The sequence below is a fragment of the Bombyx mandarina genome, chromosome 01, assembly GCF_030267445.1.
Source record: "Bombyx mandarina strain Sakado chromosome 01, ASM3026744v2".
In the NCBI taxonomy this organism is placed as follows: domain Eukaryota; kingdom Metazoa; phylum Arthropoda; class Insecta; order Lepidoptera; family Bombycidae; genus Bombyx; species Bombyx mandarina.
Window position 1 is genome coordinate 6,203,957 of NC_143208.1, and position 25,357 is coordinate 6,229,313.

General features: G+C 39.5%; 1 protein-coding gene and 2 non-coding genes across 4 annotated transcripts in view; 2 read left to right on the forward strand and 1 right to left on the reverse strand.

Annotated features, from left to right (window-relative positions):
* Nucleotides 1-3,097: 3,097 nt before the first annotated feature.
* LOC114244563 (UNC93-like protein) overlaps nucleotides 3,098-25,357 on the reverse strand; it is a 103,323-nt gene continuing 81,063 nt past the window's right edge. For both annotated transcript variants that reach the window (XM_028176425.2, XM_028176423.2), the window contains 6 exons: nucleotides 6,353-7,042; nucleotides 6,046-6,268; nucleotides 5,285-5,450; nucleotides 4,682-4,949; nucleotides 4,108-4,304; nucleotides 3,098-3,632 (listed from right to left, as the gene is read on the reverse strand). In XM_028176425.2, the coding sequence (XP_028032226.2) occupies nucleotides 3,510-3,632; nucleotides 4,108-4,304; nucleotides 4,682-4,949; nucleotides 5,285-5,450; nucleotides 6,046-6,268; nucleotides 6,353-7,022 (1,647 nt within the window). In that variant the 5' untranslated portion in view covers nucleotides 7,023-7,042 and the 3' untranslated portion in view covers nucleotides 3,098-3,509. The remainder of the gene's footprint in view (nucleotides 3,633-4,107; nucleotides 4,305-4,681; nucleotides 4,950-5,284; nucleotides 5,451-6,045; nucleotides 6,269-6,352; nucleotides 7,043-25,357) is intronic.
* Nucleotides 17,551-17,624, forward strand: TRNAI-AAU (transfer RNA isoleucine (anticodon AAU)). The gene has a single exon. It is a non-coding gene; the product is annotated as a tRNA-Ile (tRNA).
* TRNAI-AAU (transfer RNA isoleucine (anticodon AAU)) lies at nucleotides 19,194-19,267 on the forward strand. Its single transcript has one exon. It is a non-coding gene; the product is annotated as a tRNA-Ile (tRNA).

The following is a 25,357-nucleotide window of genomic DNA, read 5'->3' on the forward strand; positions in this document are numbered from 1 at the left end:
AATAACGTGTTTGGGGCGACGTCGACTGCTTTCCATTCTATCCGCTGGACCGGGAATGAATATAAGTTCTAAAGTCTCAAGTATAGTTACAACGGCTGCCCCCACCCTTCAAACCGAAACGCATTACTGCTTCACGCCAGAAATAGGCAGGGTGGTGGTACCCACCCGCGGGGACTCACAAGAGGTCCTACCACCTGTAAAGTTAAGGTCTAGCCACAGTCCTGATTAGAACAGGCGAAACTGATTGAGTGCAATGCTTTTTTTAAATAATGTAATTATCATGATATGTTTTTGACCGGAGAAGAATAATGAAATCCTGTTTTTTATGTTCTTATAATTTATTAATCGATTCGAATATAATAAAGACATGAACAATTTTTCTAATTTTATTTCATCACATAATTCATCAATAATATTATCATTACAATATCATTAATAATATAAGATGATATTATACGATTTAAAGAAGAAATGTATAATAATACATCCTAAGAACTACAGAACCAAGTAATTTAAAAATTAATTTACTCTAAAATTAATCTTAAAAAGTAATACATTTATTTATTTTACTGTTATTTATCACGTGGTTTTTTCACCTACCTATATTTTTAAATAATGTCTAAGAGTAATTTATTCATAACATTCCTGTCTTAAAATTTGTTAAAAGTTTCAATATAAATATCAACAACCTGATTCAATAATATTTTCACGATCTGATGTCGCATGATTTCCACCTCGTGGACCATCGTGAACGACATTCAAAATTATGAATAGGACGTTTTTAACTTATCTATCTAACTTTTGATTAAATTATTATGTGAGCACGCGAGAAAATATATAGTATAGGCAGGCAGCCATGTTAAATTGCAGATTCTTAATGCTAACAAGTACGTGATTACGTTTAAAATAGTACAATGTTTTTTTTTAGGTAAATAAACATAAATACTTAATGAATGAGATTCAGAAGCAGCCCACTTTTTGGGTTATAGTATATTTGGTACAGAAGGTGCTTGGTAGGCAATGTTCTTTCACAGAAAGCGTGAAAGTGTGCGGATATGGATATACTATGGACATATGCAATAGACCGCTCATTTTCTGCTGCGGTATGACCGACTATTATTAATGGGATACAAGATATTTTAGAATACTCAAACATTAAACCCTACAATTTTAAACGTACAACCCGTTGAAAATAGGTACATAAACATAAAGACAGATAACTTATGAAATCAATAGATTTATGCACATTTCGTTAGTGAAATGTACCTGCAGATGTTACACACGAAGCAGAATAATATTTCGTTTATTCATTAATGTCTAATTTTTAATTGAATTTCTTACCAAAACTTGCACTGTGAGATTAGTTAAATATGTATATGGAATACATCTCGCATTGATCTTATTGTGAAAGAAAGACTTAAAAATGCCATCAATAAATTTACAAAGCTATAGCTGAATCGGAATCAAAAACTTACGCTGACATTTAAAAATTAACAATCAGGCAATTAGTAACATAACAAGATGTAGTATTTATTTCATTAATTATTAATAAACGAAAGGTTTTATTTCTACATATTTCCTACGGGTCGTTTGTCAATTTATCTACATTCTAAGTAACCTATCTATTTAAAATATTTATATTCCTAAAAATTAATTTATTTGATCTAAATATCTTATGTATACTTTAATTTATAAACAACCAAATAAAATAGATGACATCAAACGTTGGTGTTTAAAAATGTTCTCGGCCTCCGTCCACGATACTACTCAAAATAGAGTAAGCCAGCTGCTAATTAGATATAAGAATGACAGGTTCTTATACGATGCCAATAAATTTATAGAAAAATTATTACCTACTCGAAACCGCCATTAAAATACAGCGTTGACACGTCCGAGTTTGAATCTGTCATGTTTTGAGTAATGTCGTGGACGACGTGCCTAATGGATATCGCTTTACTACATTTTAAAACAAATGTCTAAATAAATAATTTTAATAGATATATTATGTCTCATAAAATATTATAACATAAAATTCATGTAACGATATCTGTCGATGATATTATAATAAATTAATAAAAAAAAATAAAAAAAAAGATAAAATTTTAAATTCTTAAAGAGTTCAAAATTACGATCATGAGAATTGTTGCAATAAAAATAAAATAAGATTTGCAAAATCATTCAAGAAGTGCTTTTCGAAACAATAATTAAATATAAAATCTACCATAAATATTTTCAATTCTACAAACACGCTGCGAACCGAAATAGGACGAAATTATATATTTTTCTTCCGCGTACAATTAAATTGACTGTGGAAGATTTCGCAGCAATAATACTCGTCAGTAAAAGACAATGCTAGAACCATTTATTATTTCTTTTATGTAGCTGACAAGACAACAGCATTTGTCTACGTCTGCAGGAAGCAATTTATTTAATAGCAACTATCATGGGATCCAATGGACAGCCACGGATATTGTAATGATATTCATTATTATGAAAACAATCAAAAATATAATAAAGCCATGCCCAGATGCAAAACACGCAATTTTTTGTTGTAAGGCACACAGTACCGCAACGTGCGTGAAATGCCTTACCTGCACTGACTTTAATACAAATTCATATTTTACCACTTCGGTGAAATTTTGTTTTTGAACTAGCTATTTTTAATAAATATAATAAAATTTATATATCAACCCCTTTTCGATTTCACCTGAAGAAATCAACAAAGATAATTAAATTTGCTAGTCCGTTCGTGATAATTATATTTTATCAGAATAACGTTTGATTTATAGCACTACTATTACATTTCAAAAAGTCATGAAGAAATAAATTTATCTCTGAAAACACACAATTTTACATATAGAAACATAAAAAAGTCAAACTACCAAATGTCAAACAATAAAACGAAAGCTAACGCACAAAAGAATGACAGAAAGTTTAAAGAATATTAATATAATTTTCTTGAAGAGCCAGCCCTATATATATGTTATATTGTACAAATTTATTAAAAATTTAAAATAATAAAATATAAATATTCACTTTGTTAAAATTTGTCATGATTAAAATTGAAAAGAAAAATATTTAGAAAACACGCATGCAATTTTGTACTATTGTAATATTTCGCACAGAATTTTTGAAGTCGACTCCTAAAACTATAGAAAAGATTACATAGATATCCATTTCATTTATGTTTACAATACGAATGTCAGAGATTTTGTGTACCTAAACTAGGTTATCATCTGAAATTATATTAATATAAATGTATGGCATGATATTTTGTACGTCATGGAAGTTCTACGTTGCCTGTGGAGTTATTTGACGTGAGTTTTCATATGTCCTAACTGGGCAGTGTAATGCTCCAAATATAACGGGGCATCTGTTGACGACGTAAAGGCTTTGCAAAAGCACAAACCTTTGTGAAACGACCTTTAATGAGATGTGACGGTCTGCTCAGATAGGACACTAGTGCACTAGCTGCGTCCCGGTACAGCCCGAGACAAGCAGCCATGGCTTTACAGGTGAGTGATGACGATTTCGTCGTCAATTTCATCCTTCTCGTCATCTTCTTCTGGTGGTTCTTTGGCGGCTTGAGCGGCGATTGCCGGGTCCTCTGCGATAGCCTTCTGACGAAGAGCCTATGTAAAAAGATAAGGATTATTATGTTGAATAAATGAATGCCGTGCATGATATTAATTTTGCTGTGTCATCCGTCCACAGTAGCTATATGCCCAACTAAATTCATACCATAACCTTCTACTTTAGTACTAGACAGGGCACGCGATGTCTATGAATTTCAAGATCTGTATAAAATATGGTAGGTTGTAGGACCTCTTGTGAGTCCGCACGGGTAGGTACACCCACCCCGCCTATTTCTGCCGTGAAGCAGTAATGCGTTTCGGTTTAAAGGGTGGGGCAGCCGTTGTAACTATACTTGAGACCTTAGAGCTTATATCTCAAGGTGGGTGGCGCATTTACGTCGTAGATGTCTCCAGTAACCACTTAACACCAGGTTAGCTGTGAGCTCGTCCACCCATCTAAGCAATAAATTGAGTATCTATTTGTCCAAGTTAGTTATTTAAAAATCAATATACATACGAATCTCAGACTTACCTTCCTTTTATGTAGAATTTCAACTATAATGTATCCAACGACACCGATTAAGAGCACTACCATCATCACGTAAAGCTTCATTCTGGCGCACAGGTGCGTTGAGTAGGCATAAGCCACAACGAAACCAGCGCCTTCCCAGAGGCGGTAGTTTGAAAACGCAGCCTCTTTGTTGCGCCTGAACAGGACACCGTACAAGCCTGTGGCCAAGCAAAAGAAAGAAATAAATAATCGTAAGCCAACCATACAACATCATCTGACCCTGATCCCTGCATTGTGAGAATCAAACTGTGAAATGAAGTCACGTCTAAAAGGATAAGATGCACAGTGCATGTACACATTCATGTCGAGCGATGCAACTGTGTCGTTACAATCCCGCATATATTAATATTTTCTCCGAAAATAAATACCTAGCACGTCGTGTAAATAATTTGTGGTAATTAGCATTGGATTTGTACTTCGTTACAACTTGAAAACACCGACTACACTATATTCATTTGTTTCAATGCTTTATTTAGTACTTTATTTGTCATATCTAAAGTACATTAATTCGATGACAAAATCAATATAGTCTCACCGTTGACTTGAGTTTGCCATACGGCATCTCCAACACCCCACAGTCCAGAAATTACGAAGAACACCGTCGGAAATCTTGGGTCGGGTTTCCATACAAGCAGCCAGACAATCAGGCCGAAATGCAGTGCTGCTCCCATTATCAATATGGGGAATCTACCGATGAACTTCATGGCCGAACCAAATACCAGCGAACAGAGAGCGTTGACGACGCCGAAGCAGATCATGACGTAGCCTATAGAGCGAATTCCGAGAACGCACGAGACGTATGCCTGAAAACAAAGAATCACTGATTAAGCGCATTCATAAGTCTCAATTGCTACAAAGTACCACCACATAACCTCGCTTCGAAGATAAATGACGAAGACACTTCGCTCTTTTACCTTTTTCGGACAGCTATTAATCATTCGTCGTTTTAAAATTTAAAGCAAAAAAACAAATAAGAAGGATCAATAGGCGCGAGCGATATTCTCTCTATGACGTCAGCACGGTGCAAAGACTAAAGGACTATTGATTTGTGAACGCTGTTTGTCATTAGCATTAGTGAATGGATTGCAGAAAAATTATCACTTAAAATATTTTTAACGTGTAACATTTGTTTGTCTACCTGAGTGTAGTCAGCTCCAATAAAAGCTTGCTCCATTCCAATCCAGATGGTGATTGGAATAAGAAGTTGCTGATTTGGCTTCTTCAGCTGATAAGCGGTAGCAGATAACAATTGTATACCGCTTAGCTCCCTAGATGGATCAGCTTTCCTTTGTTTTTCACCATACCTGGAAGAAGATAAAGCATCCAGAATGTTTTAATCGTTTTTTTTATCGTAATTTCTTCATTGTATTACAGATAGAACTTAGTACCTAAAATAATACTTATTGAAATAAACATAAAATGGAAGGCATGCTTATATGATACATAAAACTTGATAATAGTTTAAGATTAAATCAAGGTAAAATATTGTGACAACTTACATCAAAAATCTTTTTTTTTTTAAATCTATTGTTTATTTAGTTATTGGACGTAGCCAAGCGATTAAAAATAAGATTTATTTATTAAATTTTAAAAATGAATTTGATTGTTTTTTGCTATGTAATTTCAGACATGTTTTTATAAAAAAACTGACATTTACATTAAAATCCAAGTATAGATCATCTACATATTTAAGAACCTTAAGAAGACCATTTTCATTTGGTAACTTATGTTCTGTCAACAATCTTGCGTTTTACTAAATTTGCTCTCAAAAAATCAAGATATGTGTGCATCGGTATTATTGTCAGACACATTTAATACTAAACACATTATAGTAATTATGTTTAAATACTTCTAAAGAAGCGGTTTGTGCTCATTTGTCTCATATAAAAATTAACTTACCTAGACAATGGGTCAACAAGAAGGGCTACCATTATGACGGCGACAACGACACAGGATAAGTAAATTGCACTGATTTCGTAGATCTCGCTGTCCGGTGGTCGGTGCAAATTCTGGTTGTCATGGTGACCACCTCCTATGACGCAAAAGTTAGCTCCACACGTAAGGGCAGTCTTGTTGGTATCCACGACTGTAGAGTTTGTGCTGTGCTCTCCCGATGAAAACACTGGACGGAAAATATACACATTACTCATCAGCTAAATGCTAATTAGAAAAAAAAAATAGCTAACAGTTCGGCCAACTAGCTTACCGAGGCTTGAGATCAGATTTCCCCACAGTTCAGCCGTTTGCCAAGCGAGGAAGAAGAAGCCGAAGAATCGCACGATAATCCCGTCAACGGCTTGGTCAGTTAGCTTCGCGTAAACGCTACCCGCTTGCGTGAGATACGTCGCTTTTGCAGTCCACATAGGAGCTGCGCCCAGACCTACAATAACACCGGCCGGCACCAGCGTGTAGAATGCCGGATAGAACTGGGCCCCGATGTATGGTGCGTAACATATCATAGAGAGGCAGAGGGTCCATTTAACAGTTAGTCTTTTTATCAGGAACGTTGGTACAAATATACACGAGACTACCAAGGCTGCATAGATGGAACTCAGTGAGACTGTTCCTAGGCCATCTGCGGCGTTTATCGACGATTGCAGGTTTGCGGTTCCCTGGAATGCGGTGAACTGGACCATGAATGCGGCGCTAACCGCTGCTACGTTCTTTAGAATTCTCCATTTCTCGTTCCTGGAAAGCTTTACTTTTCCGGTTGAGTAGTTGTCCTCCTCGGTGGGCAAAGGCGGGGGTTTGACTATGTCATCGTTCGAGTCGCGGTCGTGCTGATAACCATCATTCTTGAACCCGATTTTGATGGTGTATACAGAATCTTTGTCCGGACGTTCATCTTCACGTCCGCCTCCGTGAGTAGCCGTCATGCCGTGTTATCTCTTTTGCCCTGTTAAAAACAAAAAGATATAATAAATTTTACTTGAATCAATTTTTCTAATAACATATCACTGTTTACTTTACACATAAAAAATATTTAAGTGGAGTAATAACAAGCATAACAAAATTTAAATTCGTCAGAGGTTCCATTCGTATTCAGAAAGCGAATAAACTTTAAAAATTCACAAAGCATATTTATTACGTAAACTTGAAGTTGATCAAGAAATACAAAGCAACAAATTTTTTAATTATATTATATATTATATTGCTATTATAAGGAGTATGGACAAAAATAATAACATATTTCAGAATATTTTATGAGTGACGAATGTGAGAACCGCATTATTTATATTTAAGTGGAAAAAAATCTCGTTGTAACCTATGATATGTTTTCTTTTCCTGCAAAACTAAAATGCCTAAAGAATTAGCTTGCGTCTAAAGAATTAGCTTGCGTTGCACAGAACGATACAGCTCAACTCAAATAAATTCGCTCGAAACAGCGTGACTTAAATGATTTTAAATCGCTATGTCCTTGCTTGTGCATGATGGAATTATTTCCCCAAAACTTGGCACAGCTGTGAGATTTATTGTCCACACGAATTTTATATAGATAAAAATGCAATAATATTAATTTATCACACGTTTTATGCAAGATAGATGCTGCTTATATTACTTAAGTATTTCCCCTGCATTCAGACGTTTGAATTCTTTCCAAATTTAGAAACTATTAAGAACCAATATTACTTTCGTTTCCACAGACACCTTTTACTGATTAAATGTTTTAAGGATATTAAATCCTAAATTTGTGAAGGGAGTTCGCCAGTCGCTTTGCCGTAGATTGATTGGACGTTTAGAATCGATAAATAATAAGGAAAATAAACGAAGTGCTTTTTATACCTGGCCTAGAAAGCGAATATTTATATCAATATTTATATAGTTTAGGTTTTAGGAAGGGTTGTTAATCGTTAAGGTCAGTCGTCGGTCTTATCGTTAATCGTTTTGCTATTCTATACTTGTACATTGTTAATACGCAGTACTATTCTAGTCAAAGGAATGCATAGACCTATCGTGACTGATACTTTTTAATGATCTCATTGTTTTCCTAACTTCACATTGGATCACGTGTGGTTTGTTTTCAAAGCATGTATAGCATATATATATATATACATAAATTTTTTTTTTTTGATCCTTGGTAGAAAATATTTTGGCGTTATGATTATTACTTTGATTTTAATAGTTACGTAAAATGTTCTAAAAAGTTTTAGTTTTGTAACCATGAGCGATGACGGTCAAAAGAGGTGTTTGTAACAATTATTTACGATTTGATACACGCTCTCTGACACAATAGACAATATTGATAGAGTAGGTACATAAATACATCACTATTGTTGTCGGTTTTACAAAAAAAATATCGCCATATACACGCACACACGCTAGCTTAACAATCACGCGTGAAACATGTGAACCGAAAATTTACCGGTGACTCCGGTGAGTACGTAATTTTTTTATTTTTTTTTATTGCTCTGATTGTTGGACGAGCTCACAGCCCATCTGGTGTTAAGCGGTTACTGGAGCCCATAGACATCTACAACGTAAATGCGCCACCCACCTTGAGATATAAGCTCCAAGGTCTCAAGTATAGTTACAGCGGGTTCCCCACCCTTCAAACCGAAACGCATTACTGCTTCACGGCAGAAATAGGCAGGATGGTGGTACCTACCCGCGCAGACTCACAAGAGGTCCTACCACCAGTAAAATAATAGTGTGTTAACAATAAAACACGCTAAAATTATATGTCTTGCGTAATTATTGGTGGTCGTATTGTAGGCTGGGACGGTTAGTACTTCCAACCTGACAATTACTGCCGTAACCAATCACGCCTACCCGTTAATTTTTTACCTACGCTAATAGCCTTGAGAGGCTATTTCAGCTTTACTCTAGCGTGTAGGTGAGCTCTCGGGGCTCAAGCCGGAGGTGTTGCTAGCACTGGCCCAAGCAAGAGCAGTGCTTCGCAGAATTTACCACCGAATCGGAAACGCGACGCACTGAGAAGATCCGGCGAGCGTCTAAAGGGTTTGGACAACCCGTAAACTCTACAATTGAAACTTAGACCCCATGGTTCAAGTTAATGGCATTCGCATTGTGATATCTATGGCTTACCACTTAACATCAAGTGGACCGTAAGTTAGTGCACCTGTGTATGTAATTTTATCGACATATACCTCTAGTGATTAATAGTGAACAGTTATATGAACAGGCAAATAGATGTCTGAAAACTAACACGGTGGCAATTGAAATTTTCTGCGTGTGTTTCACATTTAAAATTGAATATTATGTTTCATGCCTCTTAGCATGATGGTCTACTTAGTAAGTATCTCTCGCAACTTAGGATAAGGAAGAAAACAATCAAAAAAAATTGTGTCATTATTGATATATCTTATGAAATTTGAATTCCGCTTATCGTTAATGTCAACAAACACACATTGGAACACACATTCCAATTTCGTTTTTAATGTGACAAACGGGAGGTTACAATTTTATTTGTTATAATAATTATTAATTAGGGTCGGATTACGTATACCATTTCATTGTCTTAATTTGTTTCAAAAGGATTTGAACAAAACTTTGCACATATATTGCATAGTTTATCCGGTTGTGTGTATACTTCCTACGTTTTATTATCGAATAAAAATTTTATAATTTCCGCAGGCGCTAAATACATGCATAAATTTCAAATGAAACATTTTTCATTGGATTCGTTGTATGGATTCGCCATAAAGTATAAATAAGTTCATTACCAACAAAATTAAAAAAAAAAAAACATTTGCATTGATTTAATGTTCAATATTATTGTTCTAAAAATATGCGGCAGTGTATTAGAAGTCGAACGTATGTGAATCCCAAACATCATTCGGTGACGAAATGCAAGGCGTATTCTGATCATGTAGACACTCCAAAACAGCTTGAGACATTAAATGTTCCATTGTGCAACCTAATGGCCGTTGTTAGATTTGTAACACGAGTCATCGTTGTGCTGGCTCGCACTGTTGATGGTAACATTAGCAACGCTATGTCGGAGCTACATAGTAACAAAACCTGCCCGATGCTTTGTGTGAACTGTCTACACATGAACAATATAGGTACATATGTTACATACATTGAACATGTCCCAGAAGTTGATGTTTAATGTTTATTTTCCGGTAATCGTAACGAGTGGTCAAATGATACTAGAATCGTGACTTTCTTCATGGCTCCAGTTATAAACCTAAAATTTTTGCAACTAAACTAAAAGAAAGAACAGAACAGAAGTAAGTAAGTATACTTAAAATGAGAACGGTTCATAGATTTATATAGTAAAATTAAAAATTTTGAACCAACGCCCTATTTAATTTTTTATCGCTTTGATTGAGGAAGTCGGGAAATTTCGTAATTACCGATACCCATAGACATAAATAATGACATTCTATCCTTCCGCCCTCAGGCGTCTTCCCCTAAGTCTCGCCACAACGACCGGTCCCGCGCTGCTTGCGTCCAGCGGAATCCCGAGAACCTGAATAGATCGTCAATCACCTTGTGGGAGGGAGGTCTCTCACCTCCAGTACTTTGAAATTTCAGGTGGAATTCTCAATAGTCATACAGCTATATGTACTTATTCTTCAAAGCGAAATCCACGAATGCTTCACGACGGTAATATGCAAGATGGTGATTCTTGAACGAAACGACCAATAATACACAAAACGGCCAAATAAGAGCGAAATTAAAGGCGAAGAGAGAATTTTATTTCGGAAAATATATTTTAAATAAAAAAATATTTGCGTACTAAATTACCCTCGAGTTAGTTACATATATGACATTGTTGGTACTGTATATACGTTGTCACCCAATGAGTTTCTTGACGGATCTCAGTGGGTCGCAATACCGATCTAGTGGTAGATTCTGCGACACACTGCTCTTGCTAGGGTCAGTATTAGCAAGCTCTCTCAGGCCGTGCCCGTGAGCTCACATACCAGTCAGAGCTTAGTTGCAATAGCTCCTTAAACTACCGGCAAATACGTAGGGAAAAAACTCGTTGTTAAATAAATATATATAAGCCGGAATATCTCGTAAATGCTTCTTCGCTTATTAAAACAACTCGACTCATAGCGGGGCTAGATTAAATGTAAGATAATGGGTTGTTTTCATTCAGTAACGTTTAATGAGGGCCTGTAGCCGCTATTGTCTTCTAAGTTAGTTCTTCCCAGACAGTGTACTTGCATCTTGAATTATATACTTGTTTGATATCGTAGAATCGTTTTAATATCCAATTATGATATCACATGTACAACGTAAACGTGATTATGTGGTACACATGGTACTGCACTGGGCACTTCATTGAAATCAAATATAATCACAGCTTCATTAATAATATCTTATCCAGATATTTTATTATTGACTCCACGATATGTCACGTATTTTGTTTTTTTATAGCTGTAGATGAACAGATTGTTTTTAGATGAATAATTTTAACATAATTGTAAGAAAGGTCTTTATTTTTCATTCATATCAGCTTAAAAAAATGTTTTACTTTATTAAATAACACAGTGTTGCCTGAATTTTCTATAAATATTTTTTATCTCTTCATCAAAGTTAGTGGAAATCCAATCATTGACAGTTTCATTTAAAATTTTAATGTATTTCTAATGCCTACATATTATTTGTGGCTAGAACTTTAGGAAAATGCATTCTACAGCTCAGTAGCAAATCAATCATACGAAATTGGCTCCGCTTAATTTATTTTAGAGTTGTATTATCACCTAGTTGAAGCTCGTTGTTTCGCAAATCTTTTTAAGGAAAATCTCTTCGCAAATCGCAGAACAAAGAATGGTTCTTTTATCTAAAATACAATCTCTATTTTAATAGCGTCAGTAATTTGAATAAAACTAAAACTTAATCCTTACGTCGTGCTATGTTGTCACGACGCTCCTTCTATAGCGAACAACCTCTTGAAGTGTCCTGAATAACAAAAATATTATACTGCCTAGAGATTACTTGAAGGCTGTGTTTTGTTTGTGGAAATATTCGCGACATAACCTGGTAATAACATACAGGGTGATTAAAATCCTGAAAACGACGGCTGGTCCAAAACTAAGTTTCTTTTGTTAGTGACGATACATTTACGAATTTTTATTTCGGGTAATTTAATAGATTTTTAATTAACCATCCCGCGGAAACAATGGATTCGAGCAAATATAAGCTGATATTGAAACTTTTTAATAGAAGGCCTAGTAGAATTTTATTACTATAGGTTAGCGAATGAGCGAACGAATCGTCTGTGGTTTTTTATATCAATGTCCATAGACCTCACCACATGAATGCTTCCAAGAGGAGATGTGAAGTCAATTTCTCTTATTGATAGCATGAGCTCCAAGTAATTGATAATAAACTAACATTCAAAAGAAAGAAAAGATCTATCTATAATTTTATTCCGGTATATTTTTTTTCCGTACGTTGTAATTAATTAAAACGATAATGAAAACGATAATCGATTCATTCCAACAAATTCAAGCATAAGTACAATTACTCGCTAATCGACTTTAACACGATGCAATTTAATTTGCTTGTAAATAATACATTGAATTGAATTGGAATTGATTCCTTAAATTTAATTTCGAAATAAACCGAGTAAATCTAAAATCTATATGACGAAAGAGAATTTAAACGAAAAATGTCTGTCTATCTAACTAGCTTTATTGTATGCGTTAGATAGAGGTGTAATTTGATTTCAGCCTTGGATCTGATTTGATGTCAAGGATACCGGAAGTGAAAACTCACAATTACACTACTCAGTATCGTGGGAACGACAAGAAATTAATCAAATAGCATTAATATGAGCGTTGCGTGCTATAAGTATGAATAGGAATGTTGATTCATATTTTTTTTTCATGTCATTAAATTATTACATATTCAGCACATGAATACAGATATTACGAAAATGTTACACAAAGTTGAGCTTAATTAGCCGCAGTGATCGTCAGCAAATCGAAACCAAATGAACATAGGTTATTGAAATTCGAAGTTATGTTGCTGAACATCATAGGTAAAGAGAACAAAAGAAATCGTTAACTAACTTAAAAAAACAATGCAAATGTGGCAGTTTTAGAATAGAGGAAAATTCTATTACAGATGATGACTTAGCCACAATTAAAATTAGAAATTAAGTTGAGAAAACGACAGCGAGAATTCTTTTACTATACCCAATTTCCCTTGAATCCGTCATTAAAAATATCCGTTGGTATATATATCATATGACTACTATTTCTAAGGTTAATTTGCAAGAAACAGTGTTTTGTTGCGTAAAAATACAAAACGAAAAAATGTCCAGATTTTAAATATTTTATTCACTTTTTCGTTGGGATTTTTTATTTTATTTGAAATCGCTCCACCCTTTGGTGCTTATGTTTAAGCTAGCCTTTACATAGTATGAACGACAAGCCTTTGTTTCAGCTGAAAATCAGAATACATTTCGACGCTTGAAAGGCAAAAGTGACTAAGCGACAATAACTGCTTTGTACATAAATTATAGGCAATAACCATATTCGATGCGCAAAAAAATATATTTCTAGGTCTATTAAAATCATTTCAATCCTACAGCTACTAGCTAGATTCTACTACAGCTAGATTCGTTAAAATAGATTTTGTTTTCAGGTATTTTAACTTTAAATTAGTCTACTGTAAAGTTCACGCATTGTCGCTTAGTCACGTTTGCCTTTCAAGCGTCGACTCATATTTCTGTTTTCGTTACTTCATTAAGCATTCCTTTTTGATTCGCAGTGTTTACGTTAGCTATATAAATCAATGAAAACAAATTGTTTCGTCTACGAACCGTCTCAAAAACGACCTTCACTAAAACGAGTACCGAAAAATTTGCATAAAAATTGCATTTTAAATTCTATTACTACTATTGTTGTTCAAATAAAAAACAGATAACTTTTTGTGGCGTCTTTAATTATTACGTAATTAATGAAAATATACAAATGATTTTTCGTGGACGACACGTAATGAATTCATGTTAATTTTTGCTATTTATCTTAAATATGGTAAATAGAAAAAATTAACACGAATTCATCTTCATCGTCTTGTCTTAAATATGATTCTGAAGTTATGGCCATTGTTAACTTTATGTAATTTATATTGTATTCAAAATTCCTGATCCTGATCCGGAATTTCATCGAGTCCAGGTATTACGAATAAGAGCTATCGACATTCGAATGTTTTTAGAATTTTCTAATGTATTCTTCGATTGATAGCCCACAGCGATATCAATATTAGTGTAATTCTGTCACACGAATCACTGAATCGATTTTGACCGCATTTGATGAAAATCGCATAAGCCCTGGGACAGAATATGAGCTGACTTGTATTGCACTGCGATACGTGTCTTCGCCCACCAGGTACAAAATGTAGTCCAAAAAGGCAAAACTGCCGACAAAAGCTGTGTCAAATGTAGCTTGATAAGTACGATAGTTGGCAGAGTAATATTTCTAAAGATAAGTTTATTTTCAAAAAAACATATAATCAATATTGGACCATATCGAAAATCAATTCTTCTTCTTCTCAATCGTTTAGACTCTTGGCAGAGTGGTCGTGGTCATAAATTTCGGGTGAAAATCGATTAAATTCGGAAAATTTTCGAATAAAATCTTGAAATATCTCGCGCTTCTAACTATACAAGTATTTAACAGACTGTAGCCGCTATTTAAGCTACGTACAAGATATTAAATCATTACTGCACGCAATTATCAACCAAATACTTGGCGTTCACACGAAATCAGCGGCTCCGAGGTTCGTCACGTAAGCAGTAACTAATCTTCAGCATCTCAGACACGCGGAAATTAATATCACTTTATTGGCTGAAGGTTTATTTTTATTTGCCAACATGATGCAACTCAATTGAGGTTCAATGTTGCAGATCTTCAGATACGACAGGGCACAGTGTCTTGTTTTGATATCCGAACATCGTATTTCAAGTGTGTTGTCTATACTAATATTATAAAGAGGAAAGATTTGTTTGTTTGTTTCGAATAGGCTCCGAAACTACTGGACCGATTTGAAAAATTATTTTTCCATTAGACGCCGACATTGTCCCTGATGAACATAGGCTACTTTTTTTAATTTTTTTTTTATAAATTTTTTTGGTTTCATGTTTGTTTTAATGTTTCCGAAGCGAAGCGAGGGCGGGTCGCTAGTAATATTATAAAGAGGAAAGATTTGTTTGTTTGTTTCGAATAGGCTCCGAAACTACTGGACCGATTTGAAAAAATCTTTTTCCATTAGAAGCCGACATTGTCCCTGATGAACATAGGCTACTTTTTTTAAATTTTTTTTTTTTTTTTTGGTTTCATGTGTGTTTTAATGTTTCCGAAGCGAAGCGAGGGCGGGTCGCTAGTAATATTATAAAGAGGAAAGATTTGTTTGTTTGTTTCGAATAGGCTCCGAAACTACTGGACCGATTTGAAAAATTATTTTTCCATTAGACGCCGACATTGTCCCTGATGAACATAGGCTACTTTTTTTTATTTTTTTTTTATTTTTTTTTTGGTTTCATGTGTGTTTTAATGTTTCCGAAGCGAAGCGAGGGCGGGTCGCTAGTTTAATATAAGACTCAACGTGTTTATTTTAATTTTAGTTTCGTTGTGATTACTCTGGATATACACTGCAGTTATTACTGATAAAGTAAATACAGTTACAAAGCATTTACTTAAGACACAGCGTCACTCGTTTTAATAATGTTATCTTGAGCAATTAATCATATTAGTGCGGGTGTGGTATGCAATATCACGTGAAACATATTTTTGTTGGACGAACCGGAAATAAAAGTTATTCTTGTCCATGAGGTAAGCTAGGCTGAGTATTAATTACTGACCAAGTCCGTCATACAATAGAGCCGTATAGTAATACTCTCACGCTGCCATATAACTATTCGGTATAGACTATCTTGTTATTGGTGGTAGGACCTCTACCTACCGCAATCAAACCCGCAAAATTATAATTTGCGTAATTACTGGTGGTAAGATCTCTTGTGAGTCCGCACGGGTAGGTACCACCGCCCTGCCTATTTCTGCCGTGAAGCAGTAATGCGTTTCGGTTTGAAGGGTGGGGCAGCCGTTGTAACTATACTGAGATCTTAGAACTTCTGTCTCAAGGTGGGTGGCGCATTTACGTTGTAGATGTCTATGGGCTCCAGTAACGACTTAACACCAGGTGGGCTGTAAGCTCGTCTACCAATCTAAGCAATAAAAAAAAAAGATTTTTGATTTTCATATCTTTAGTTACGCCCTATATGTACGATACGATACGAATAGTACCCACTTATGTGAGACCACTATACCGGAGATGTTTTTGTTTATCATAATTACTTCCACATTTCATAATCACAAATAAAAAGGACATATGAGACAAGAACAAGTCGAAATATCTGTAATATAAATACTGACTCCAGCCAGGAATCGAACTCGAAGCTCTTGCAGTAGTCAGACTCACAATCAATCGACCAACGAGGATATCAAGCTAGGATATCAATTTCAAGACAGGTACTAATTCATCTAAATAAATACTTATCAAATACTAGCTGACCCGGCAGACTTCGTAGTGCCTCAATCGAGAAATAAAAGACCTAAGCTTTTGTATAAAATAAACTTAAAACAAACAAAAGGAATCCGTCCGACGGGGGACACATCAAAGGGAAAACAAAATTGTTATTTTTTTTATTCCGAGCATTTTCATTATTTATCTACCTTTTACACCTTCTCTGGACTTCTACAAATAATTCAAGACCAAGATTAGCCAAATCAATCCAGCCGTTCTCGAGTTTTAGCGAGACTAAGGAACAGCAATTCATTTTTATATATATAGATGTACCGGAACAGCGCCGTAAAAGACTTAATAATTACTTAACTAAAAAACAAATCATGAAATTTCTAAAGTGGATTGTTGAATGTCTAATATATGCATATCACAATATTTTTTTAATAATAAATGCAAGTGCAAATAAATGAATAGTTTTTCATGAGTAAAACTATAAAGTTTCTTAATACCTAAACGTTTTCATCAAAATATTAAATTTTATATACTCGTGTGCATTCATAATGAAAACACTGAATCTATAGTAGATTTTACAATTATATTAAAATACAGTTATCCTAATCACAGTTTAAATATACAATAGATCCATTCATGCAGTAGGTATGTACTGATAAAATGTAATTTTAACAAATTCTTTTTTTCGCAAAAGTTATTGAAGGCTTCAGATGTATTCACAATTGTCAGATATATGACATAGATTATTTTTCATAGTTAAATTATATAATCATTTCGATACTCATCAAATGCAAAAACTACGTAATAAAAATTGCAGTGGTGCTCAAAGCTTTGATGCGAATGTAGTGACGTAGTAAAGAGCTTAGGTCTGTCTGGGGTTTCACGCATGCGCATAACTCAGCTTCCCTGGATCAAATTGAGATTTTCATCCCTTAAAGTGCCGGCCTATTAGCTCAGGGGGTTAGAGCGTCGTGCTAATAACGCGAATGTCGTGGGTTCGAACCCCACATAGGCCAATATTCATTTACTCTTCTTTTGAAATTCGTATTCATGGATACATTTTATATTTACGCAGTCTTTGTTTTTTCAACAATTCAAATAATTCCGGAAGTATTATTACAATATGTTTTATAGCATTAGTCAAAGCTTTCGCGAGTGTTTCGTATATTCGTGAAAAGTGTATCGAAATTAGAACAATGTGGTAAATATGAGGATATGTTGTTTTCGGATTATACGTGATTGTTAGTAAACTTATCCTGCTAGTACCGGGTATTTATTTAATCTATAATTTAATACCAAGTAGTAAGCCTTAATCTAACATTCTTAGACCACGCCAAAACCTGACGATAAAGAGAGCTTAATTTGAACGATTATAATACATTAGGGCAAGCAGAAGTCCTGTTTGTTTAAGCATGTTATTTAGTGAAACTATTGGATTTAGCAGCTAACGTATTCTACTTCACACTAGACGACGTGACGTCTCAAACTATGCAACAACAAGCAAGTTACAAGCATACGACATTGCGGGTAGTTACAATTTTTTTATGCTCACAATTAAGTCTTCATTAGCGTACTAATTATCGTTAGTCTTGAGAATGAATTTGTTGCTCCAGGTTTATATGATTTTAGATCGTTAATGAAAAGCATGATGCGTATTAAAAAACGGGAATTAACATAGCAAAATATCACTTTCAAATAAATCTTTAAATCAAAGTCCACCCTTGAAACAATAGGGTTTTTCATGAAAACCTTGTATCGATATGTAATTTAAAAAAACGCTTAAATAAATATCTATCTAAAGAACAGGAAGGAACAGAAGGAATTCAAGATAAGTCGAATAGAGAGAAGATTGTGCTTATAAGATATCGTTGGTGTTCAATATCTTGCATCCATAACGGAAGCTTTCTTTCCACTAATTCTCATCTCTCATTGAATACCCCTAACGTCCTACCGTTCGTGGATAAAGTTAAACTGAAAATAATTACAATAAACATACAACATTTAGACAAAATACAAGATCTTAAACTAAAAACGACATACCGTATAATACGGACCTCAATGCGGCTACTTAATCTGTTCATAAAAGTATTTTGTACATTTATCTCTTCAATATTTATATAGTCCCTTTATCAATTTCTTACTGCTTTTTCGTATCATTAGTATAAGGACTTAAAATATTTCTATCCGCCATCTATCTCCAAAAGCATGAATCAATTCAAGAGTTGTAATTATTGAAATTTGTGAGGGCGAGGGAGGAAACTCACGTCGCCAATGTAGATAGCAGATTTCGCTCACAAGCTGTATATTGATTTTTGGGAAACTAAGTAGGCAGTAATGTTTTGTAATATCATAAAATTGGTTAAAATTGGGTCCTGGATTCCGGAAAAGGTCCTTTATATATCCTTTATATTTCCTTTGTATAAAATCCTTAATTAACATTTCGAAAACACTATAAAAATTCTATAGCGTATTTAACCAATAACTGATGCTATAATACTTCTAAAAAGGGCAATTTGAGCCAGATTTTCTTTAATTCAGATGCCTATTTTTGGTTTAAGGTTAATTTTTTGAATTCTGTCAATACCGGCCCATTAGCTCAGTTGGTTAGAGCGTCGTGCTAATAACGCGAAGGTCGTGAGTTCGATCCTCACATGGGCCATCCTGTGTAATGGTATATTTTTACTCAAATTTTTGCGTTTATCCATAGTAAATAAATAAATATCCATAATATTTATCCATAGTATGTACACAAAAACACATAAGTACGAATCCGATGCAAATATCTTTATGATCCATGTGCTTAGTGCGAGTTTTTTAACGTTGTCGATTATTTTTTTCCACAGGAGAAAATCGCCGGTTTCCCACCCGCAAGGCATGTGGGGTATGTGGGAGTCGAACCTCACTAAAACTCCTGCCGCTCACAACCGGCGCTCTACCCCGGACCGGGCGGGAACCCAGTCGGAGCTATTGAGACGACGGGACAGGGTTTACGCAGAGCATATTCCATCCATCCCGCCGTTCTCCAGACGCCGGACCGGCGGCCGCCAGCAACATGAACGCCGGTTCCCTCGGTCGACGGGCCAAGAGCCCGATTGATAGCGCCGTGCTAAACGTTCTCGATAGCGTAAAAGTTAGCTCATATTTGTATGGAATGGGACCGTTCGCCTACATCAGTTCCGATTGCATCACCTTACAGTCCGGACGTGTTTTTGCGAGAAACTGTCGCTGCCGTCGCGATCTTGTGTCTTGAGTTTCGCTGCATTGTCGTTGTCGCATCGATCGCGGCATTGTTGCGAATTCTTGACGCACTATCGCTGGCGTCGCGACCTTGTGTCGTAAAAGCAACTCGAACTTGTCGATTGTGCATCGTAACGACTTCACATTATCATCCACTCATATCATTTATTAAATTTATTTATTTATTCGGCGAGTAAAACAGTCTCTTTCGAGACTAACCCCCCGCTGAGATCACCGCTTGTTGTGGCATTCTCACAACCCAGTGGGGCCCCACCTTCCCAAACTTCCACCCCAATCCTAGCCGACTGCCGTTTTCACGGCAAAGGCACTCCCCCCCCTTGGAGCTGGTAAAGCTCAGGGGGTGAACTCCTACTCAGGGGACTCGCCTTTCGGCGAGTGTGCCTTAAGTCCCGGGGACGCCCCCCCCGGGCAAAAACGAAAAAAATGGAAGAAGAGCTCTTAGGGTTTCTCGGGTTACTTGCCGAGAAGTACCCGGTGCTATCCAACCTCACGGCCGAATTCGCGGCCTACAGGGCCGCCCGCGCGAGTCCCGCCCCGCCCGCGTCCCTCGCCGCGTCATTTCGAGCCGCGCAGTCATGCCCCGCCCCCAAACCCAATTTGAGCGCACGTACGCACGTAGCGACTCACGAAGCGCCTAGCGCCAACGAAGCGCCTAACGCACCCGCGACGTCATTCTCGCCAATCTCATCCGTCGCGTCGTCCGTAATAATTAACTCAGGTTCAGACTCCGATACCGGATCGGAGATGGACTTCGAGTCCGCGACGAGCCCGCAGCCCGGAACCTCGGATGGGTTCCAAACGGTAAAACGCGGGAAAAAACGTACTCGCGCCGTGGAGTCCCGGAGCTCCACGACAAAACAAACAAAATCAGCGACTGCCTCCCGTCCGCAGGTAGTCGTGACACCGGAGTCGGACTCCGGCCGCCGCGCAACCCCACCGCCGCGTCCCAAGCCCGCACCCGCGCAAAAAACCGTCGCCCCGCCCCCGCTGATTCTCCAGGAGAAGGCAGCATGGAACCGCGTCTCCCAGGCCCTTCAGGCAAACAAAATAAATTATACCCATGCGCGTAACGTCGCGCATGGGATTCAAATAAAGGTCGCAACGCCGGGCGACCATAGGGCTCTATCCGCGTACCTCCGAAAGGAGAACATAGGTTTCCATACCTATGCTCTTCAGGAGGACCGCGAGCTCCGCGTAGTAATACGCGGAGTTCCGAAGGAACTCGACATAGAGTACGTAAGGGAGGATCTGACCGCTCAGTCCCTCCCGATAGTAAGTGTGCACCGGATGCACAGTGGGCGGGGCAAACAGCCCTACAACATGATTCTAGTAGCGCTAGAACCCACCCCGGAGGCCAAAAAGAAGATCGCATGTCTCACGACAATTTGCGGCCTATCCGGGATCTCAATTGAAGCCCCCCATAGACGTGGCACTCCCGGGCAGTGCTACAGATGCCAGCTTTACGGCCACTCAGCTCGTAATTGCCACGCGCGCCCCCGCTGCGTAAAGTGCCTCGGCGACCACGCCACACTAGATTGCTCGCGTGTTAGGGAAACCGCGACCGAACCTCCAAGCTGTGTCCTATGCCTTAAGCAAGGGCACCCCGCGAACTACCGTGGATGTCCTAGGGCTCCGCGAAAACGTCCGACCCACCCAGCCCCCCGTACCGTCGGCCCAAAGACTTCGGTGCCTTCAGCACCGAAACCCGCCTTCGTATCGGCTGCGGTTCCCACCGTCTCGGCGTGGAACAAACCGCTGCCGTATACGAGGTCGGGAACACAAACCGCACCCCAGCCCCCGCTCGCGACACGTCCCGCGCCGCAGCCCCTGCTCGCACCTCCTCCCGCGCCCGCGTACCGTCCCCCGCAACCCTCAGCCGTCAACGACTTCACGCTCGTGCGCGACTTCGTCACGGCGGTCAACTTCGACCGTCTGCGATCGTTCGCAGACGCGATGCGAAGGGCGGTTAACCCCGAACAACGGCTCGCGGCCGCGTTCGAATACATGGACGTTTACGAGTCCGTGGCCCGTACTTTCTAAAATCACCGGTAATCAATGGCGCAAAACGCTAGAGAGAAACCATATTCCCTTACGTTAGCATTCTACAATGCTAACGGACTCGCGCGACAACGCGATCAAATTTACGAATTCCTCCGCGACAATCTTGTAGATATTCTGCTAGTGCAGGAGACCTGCCTGAAGCCCTCGCGTCGTGACCCGAAAGTCGCGAATTACGTCATGGTTAGGAATGACAGACTCACCGCCTCCAAAGGCGGGACTGCCATTTACTATAGGCGGGCCCTGCACGTTGTCCCTCTCGATACCCCCTCGCTCTCACATATCGAGGCGTCAGTGTGCCGTATCTCGCTGACGGGACACCAGCCGATCGTCATCGCATCCGTCTATCTCCCCCCGGACAAGCCCCTTCTGAGCAGTGACATCGAGTCACTGTTCGGCATGGGAGACTCCGTCATCCTGGCAGGCGATTTAAATTGCCACCACACTAGGTGGAACTGCCACAGTTCAAACATAAACGGTAGGCGTCTCGACGCGTTTATAGACGACCTTACCTTTGAAGTAGTCGGTCCCCCAACTCCAACATGTTATCCGTATAACATCGCGCTCCGTCCGAGCACTATAGACCTGGCACTGCTGAGGAACGTAACTCTGCGCTTGCGTTCCATCGAAGCAATGTCAGAGCTCGACTCAGACCACCGACCTGTCGTTATGCAGCTCGGTCGCCCCCACAACCCAGTCACAGCTACGAGGACCATGGTGGACTGGAAGAAGCTGGGCAAATGCTTAGCCGATGCCGCTCCACCAATCCTCCCCTGCGGCCCGGATTCAACTCCATCCCCCGAGGACACAGTCGAATCCATAAACATCATCACGGATCACATCTCTTCCGCGATCATAAGATCCTCAAAAGAAGTCGATGTGGAGGATAGCTTCCACCGCATCAGACTGTCCCCCGAACTTAGGAACCTCCTAAGAGTTAGAAACGCGGCAATCCGGGCCTACGATCAACTTCCCACGCACTCAAACCGGATTCGGATGCGTCGTCTACAGCGGGATGTAAAATCTCGCCTAAGCGACGCCCGAAATGAGAATTGGGATAGTTACTTAGAAGGACTCGCGCCCTCTCATCAAGCATACTGGCGACTAGCAAGGACTCTCAAGTCCGAAACTACCGCTACTATGCCTCCTCTCGTACGCCCTTCAGGCCAACCACCGGCTTTCGATGACGATGACAAGGCAGAGTTGCTGGCCGATGCACTGCAAGAGCAGTGCACCACCAGCACTCAATACGCGGACCCCGAACACACCGAGGCAGTCGACAGGGAGGTCGAGCGCAGAGCTTCCCTGCCACCCTCGGACGCGTTACCCCCCATTACCTCTGACGAAGTTAGAGAAGTAATAGACAACCTTCAACTTAAGAAGGCACCCGGCTCCGACGGCATCCGCAACCGCGCGTTAAAACTCTTACCAGTCCAACTGATAACAATGTTGGCTACCATCTTAAATGCCGCTATGACGCACTGCATCTTTCCGGCGGTATGGAAAGAAGCGGACGTTATCGGTATACACAAGCCGGGCAAACCGAATAATGAAACCGCTAGTTACCGACCGATTAGTCTCCTCCCAGCGATAGGCAAAATTTACGAACGGCTCCTTCGGAAACGCCTCTGGGACTTCGTTACCGCGAATAAAATTCTAATAGACGAGCAGTTTGGATTCCGCGCCAAACACTCGTGCGTACAACAAGTGCACCGCCTCACGGAGCCCATCTTAATAGGGCTAAATAGGCGAAAACAAATCCCGACCGGCGCCCTCTTCTTCGATGTAGCGAAGGCGTTCGACAAAGTCTGGCACAACGGTTTGATCTACAAACTGTACAACATGGGAGTGCCAGACAGACTCGTGCTCATCATACGAGACTTCTTGTCGAACCGTTCGTTTCGATATCGAGTAGAGGGAACTCGTTCTCGTCCCCGTCATCTGACTGCCGGAGTCCCGCAAGGCTCCGCACTCTCCCCGTTACTATTTAGTTTGTATATCAACGATATACCCCGGTCTCCGGAGACCCATCTAGCGCTCTTCGCCGATGACACGGCTATCTACTACTCGTGTAGGAAGATGTCGTTGCTTCATCGGCGACTCCAGACCGCAGTAACCACCATGGGACAGTGGTTCCGGAAGTGGCGAATAGACATTAACCCCACGAAAAGCACAGCGGTGCTATTCAAAAGGGGTCGCCCTCCGAATACCACTTCGAGCACCCCACTCCCCAATAGGCGCGTAAACACCTCCGCCGTTAGCCCCATCACTCTCTTTGACCAGCCCATACCGTGGGCCCCGAAGGTCAAATACCTAGGCGTCACCCTCGACAGAGGGATGACATTCCGTCCCCACGTAAAAACGGTACGCGATCGCGCCGCGTTTATACTAGGACGACTCTACCCAATGCTTTGTAGACGAAGCAAACTGTCCCTCCGTAACAAGGTAACCCTCTACAAAACTTGCATACGCCCCGTCATGACGTATGCAAGCGTAGTGTTCGCTCACGCGGCCCGCACCAACTTGAAACCCCTTCAGGTTATACAATCCCGATTCTGCAGGATAGCCGTCGGAGCACCATGGTTCCAGAGGAACGTGGACCTCCACGATGACCTGGAGCTCGACCCCGTCAGTAAGTATCTACAGTCGGCATCGCTGCGCCACTTTGAGAAGGCGGCACGACATGAGAACCCTCTTGTCGTGGCCGCCGGAAACTACATACCCGATCCTGTAGACCGTTTGGTAAACCGTCGACGTCGCCCAAAGCACGTCATCACGGATCCTCCTGATCCATTAACGGTGCTTTTAGGCAATACAAGCACCGGTCACCGTCCTCGCCGAACCCGTCGCTTGCGACGAAGGGCTCGACGAGCGAATTAACCCACAGACACAGCCCACTGAGTTTCTCGCCGGATCTTCTCAGTGGGTCGCGCTTCCGATCCGGTGGTAGATTCTGCGAAGCACTGCTCTTGCTAGGGCGGTGTTAGCAATTCTCCGGTTTGAGCCCCGCGAGCTCACCTACACAAGCTAGGGTACGCTGAAATAGCCTCTCAAGGCTATCAGCATAGGTAGGAAAAAAAACAAAAAAAAATCGCCTACATCATTCTCGCTCACGACTCAGTCGTGCGCGGACGTGCTTTCCGATCCGTGGCCCGCTTGCGAGCTGCGTCTCTGAACTCACAGCTGTGCTCGACAGTGTAGTGACCGTGAATACATCGTGCTTACAATTCGGTAGTGCGGACGTGCCGATCCGTTGGTCGCTTGCGATTTGCGTCTCGGAGTCCATTTTGTGCGCTAAAGTTTTGTAACCGCGAACCCACCCTTTACCAACTGCCTTTTTCAAGGCAAAACCAATCGCTACGTTCAGGCTTCCTGTGGCACTCACAGGCTAGCGATTTCCTAACCCTTCCCAAAACAACAGTCTTTTTCAAGA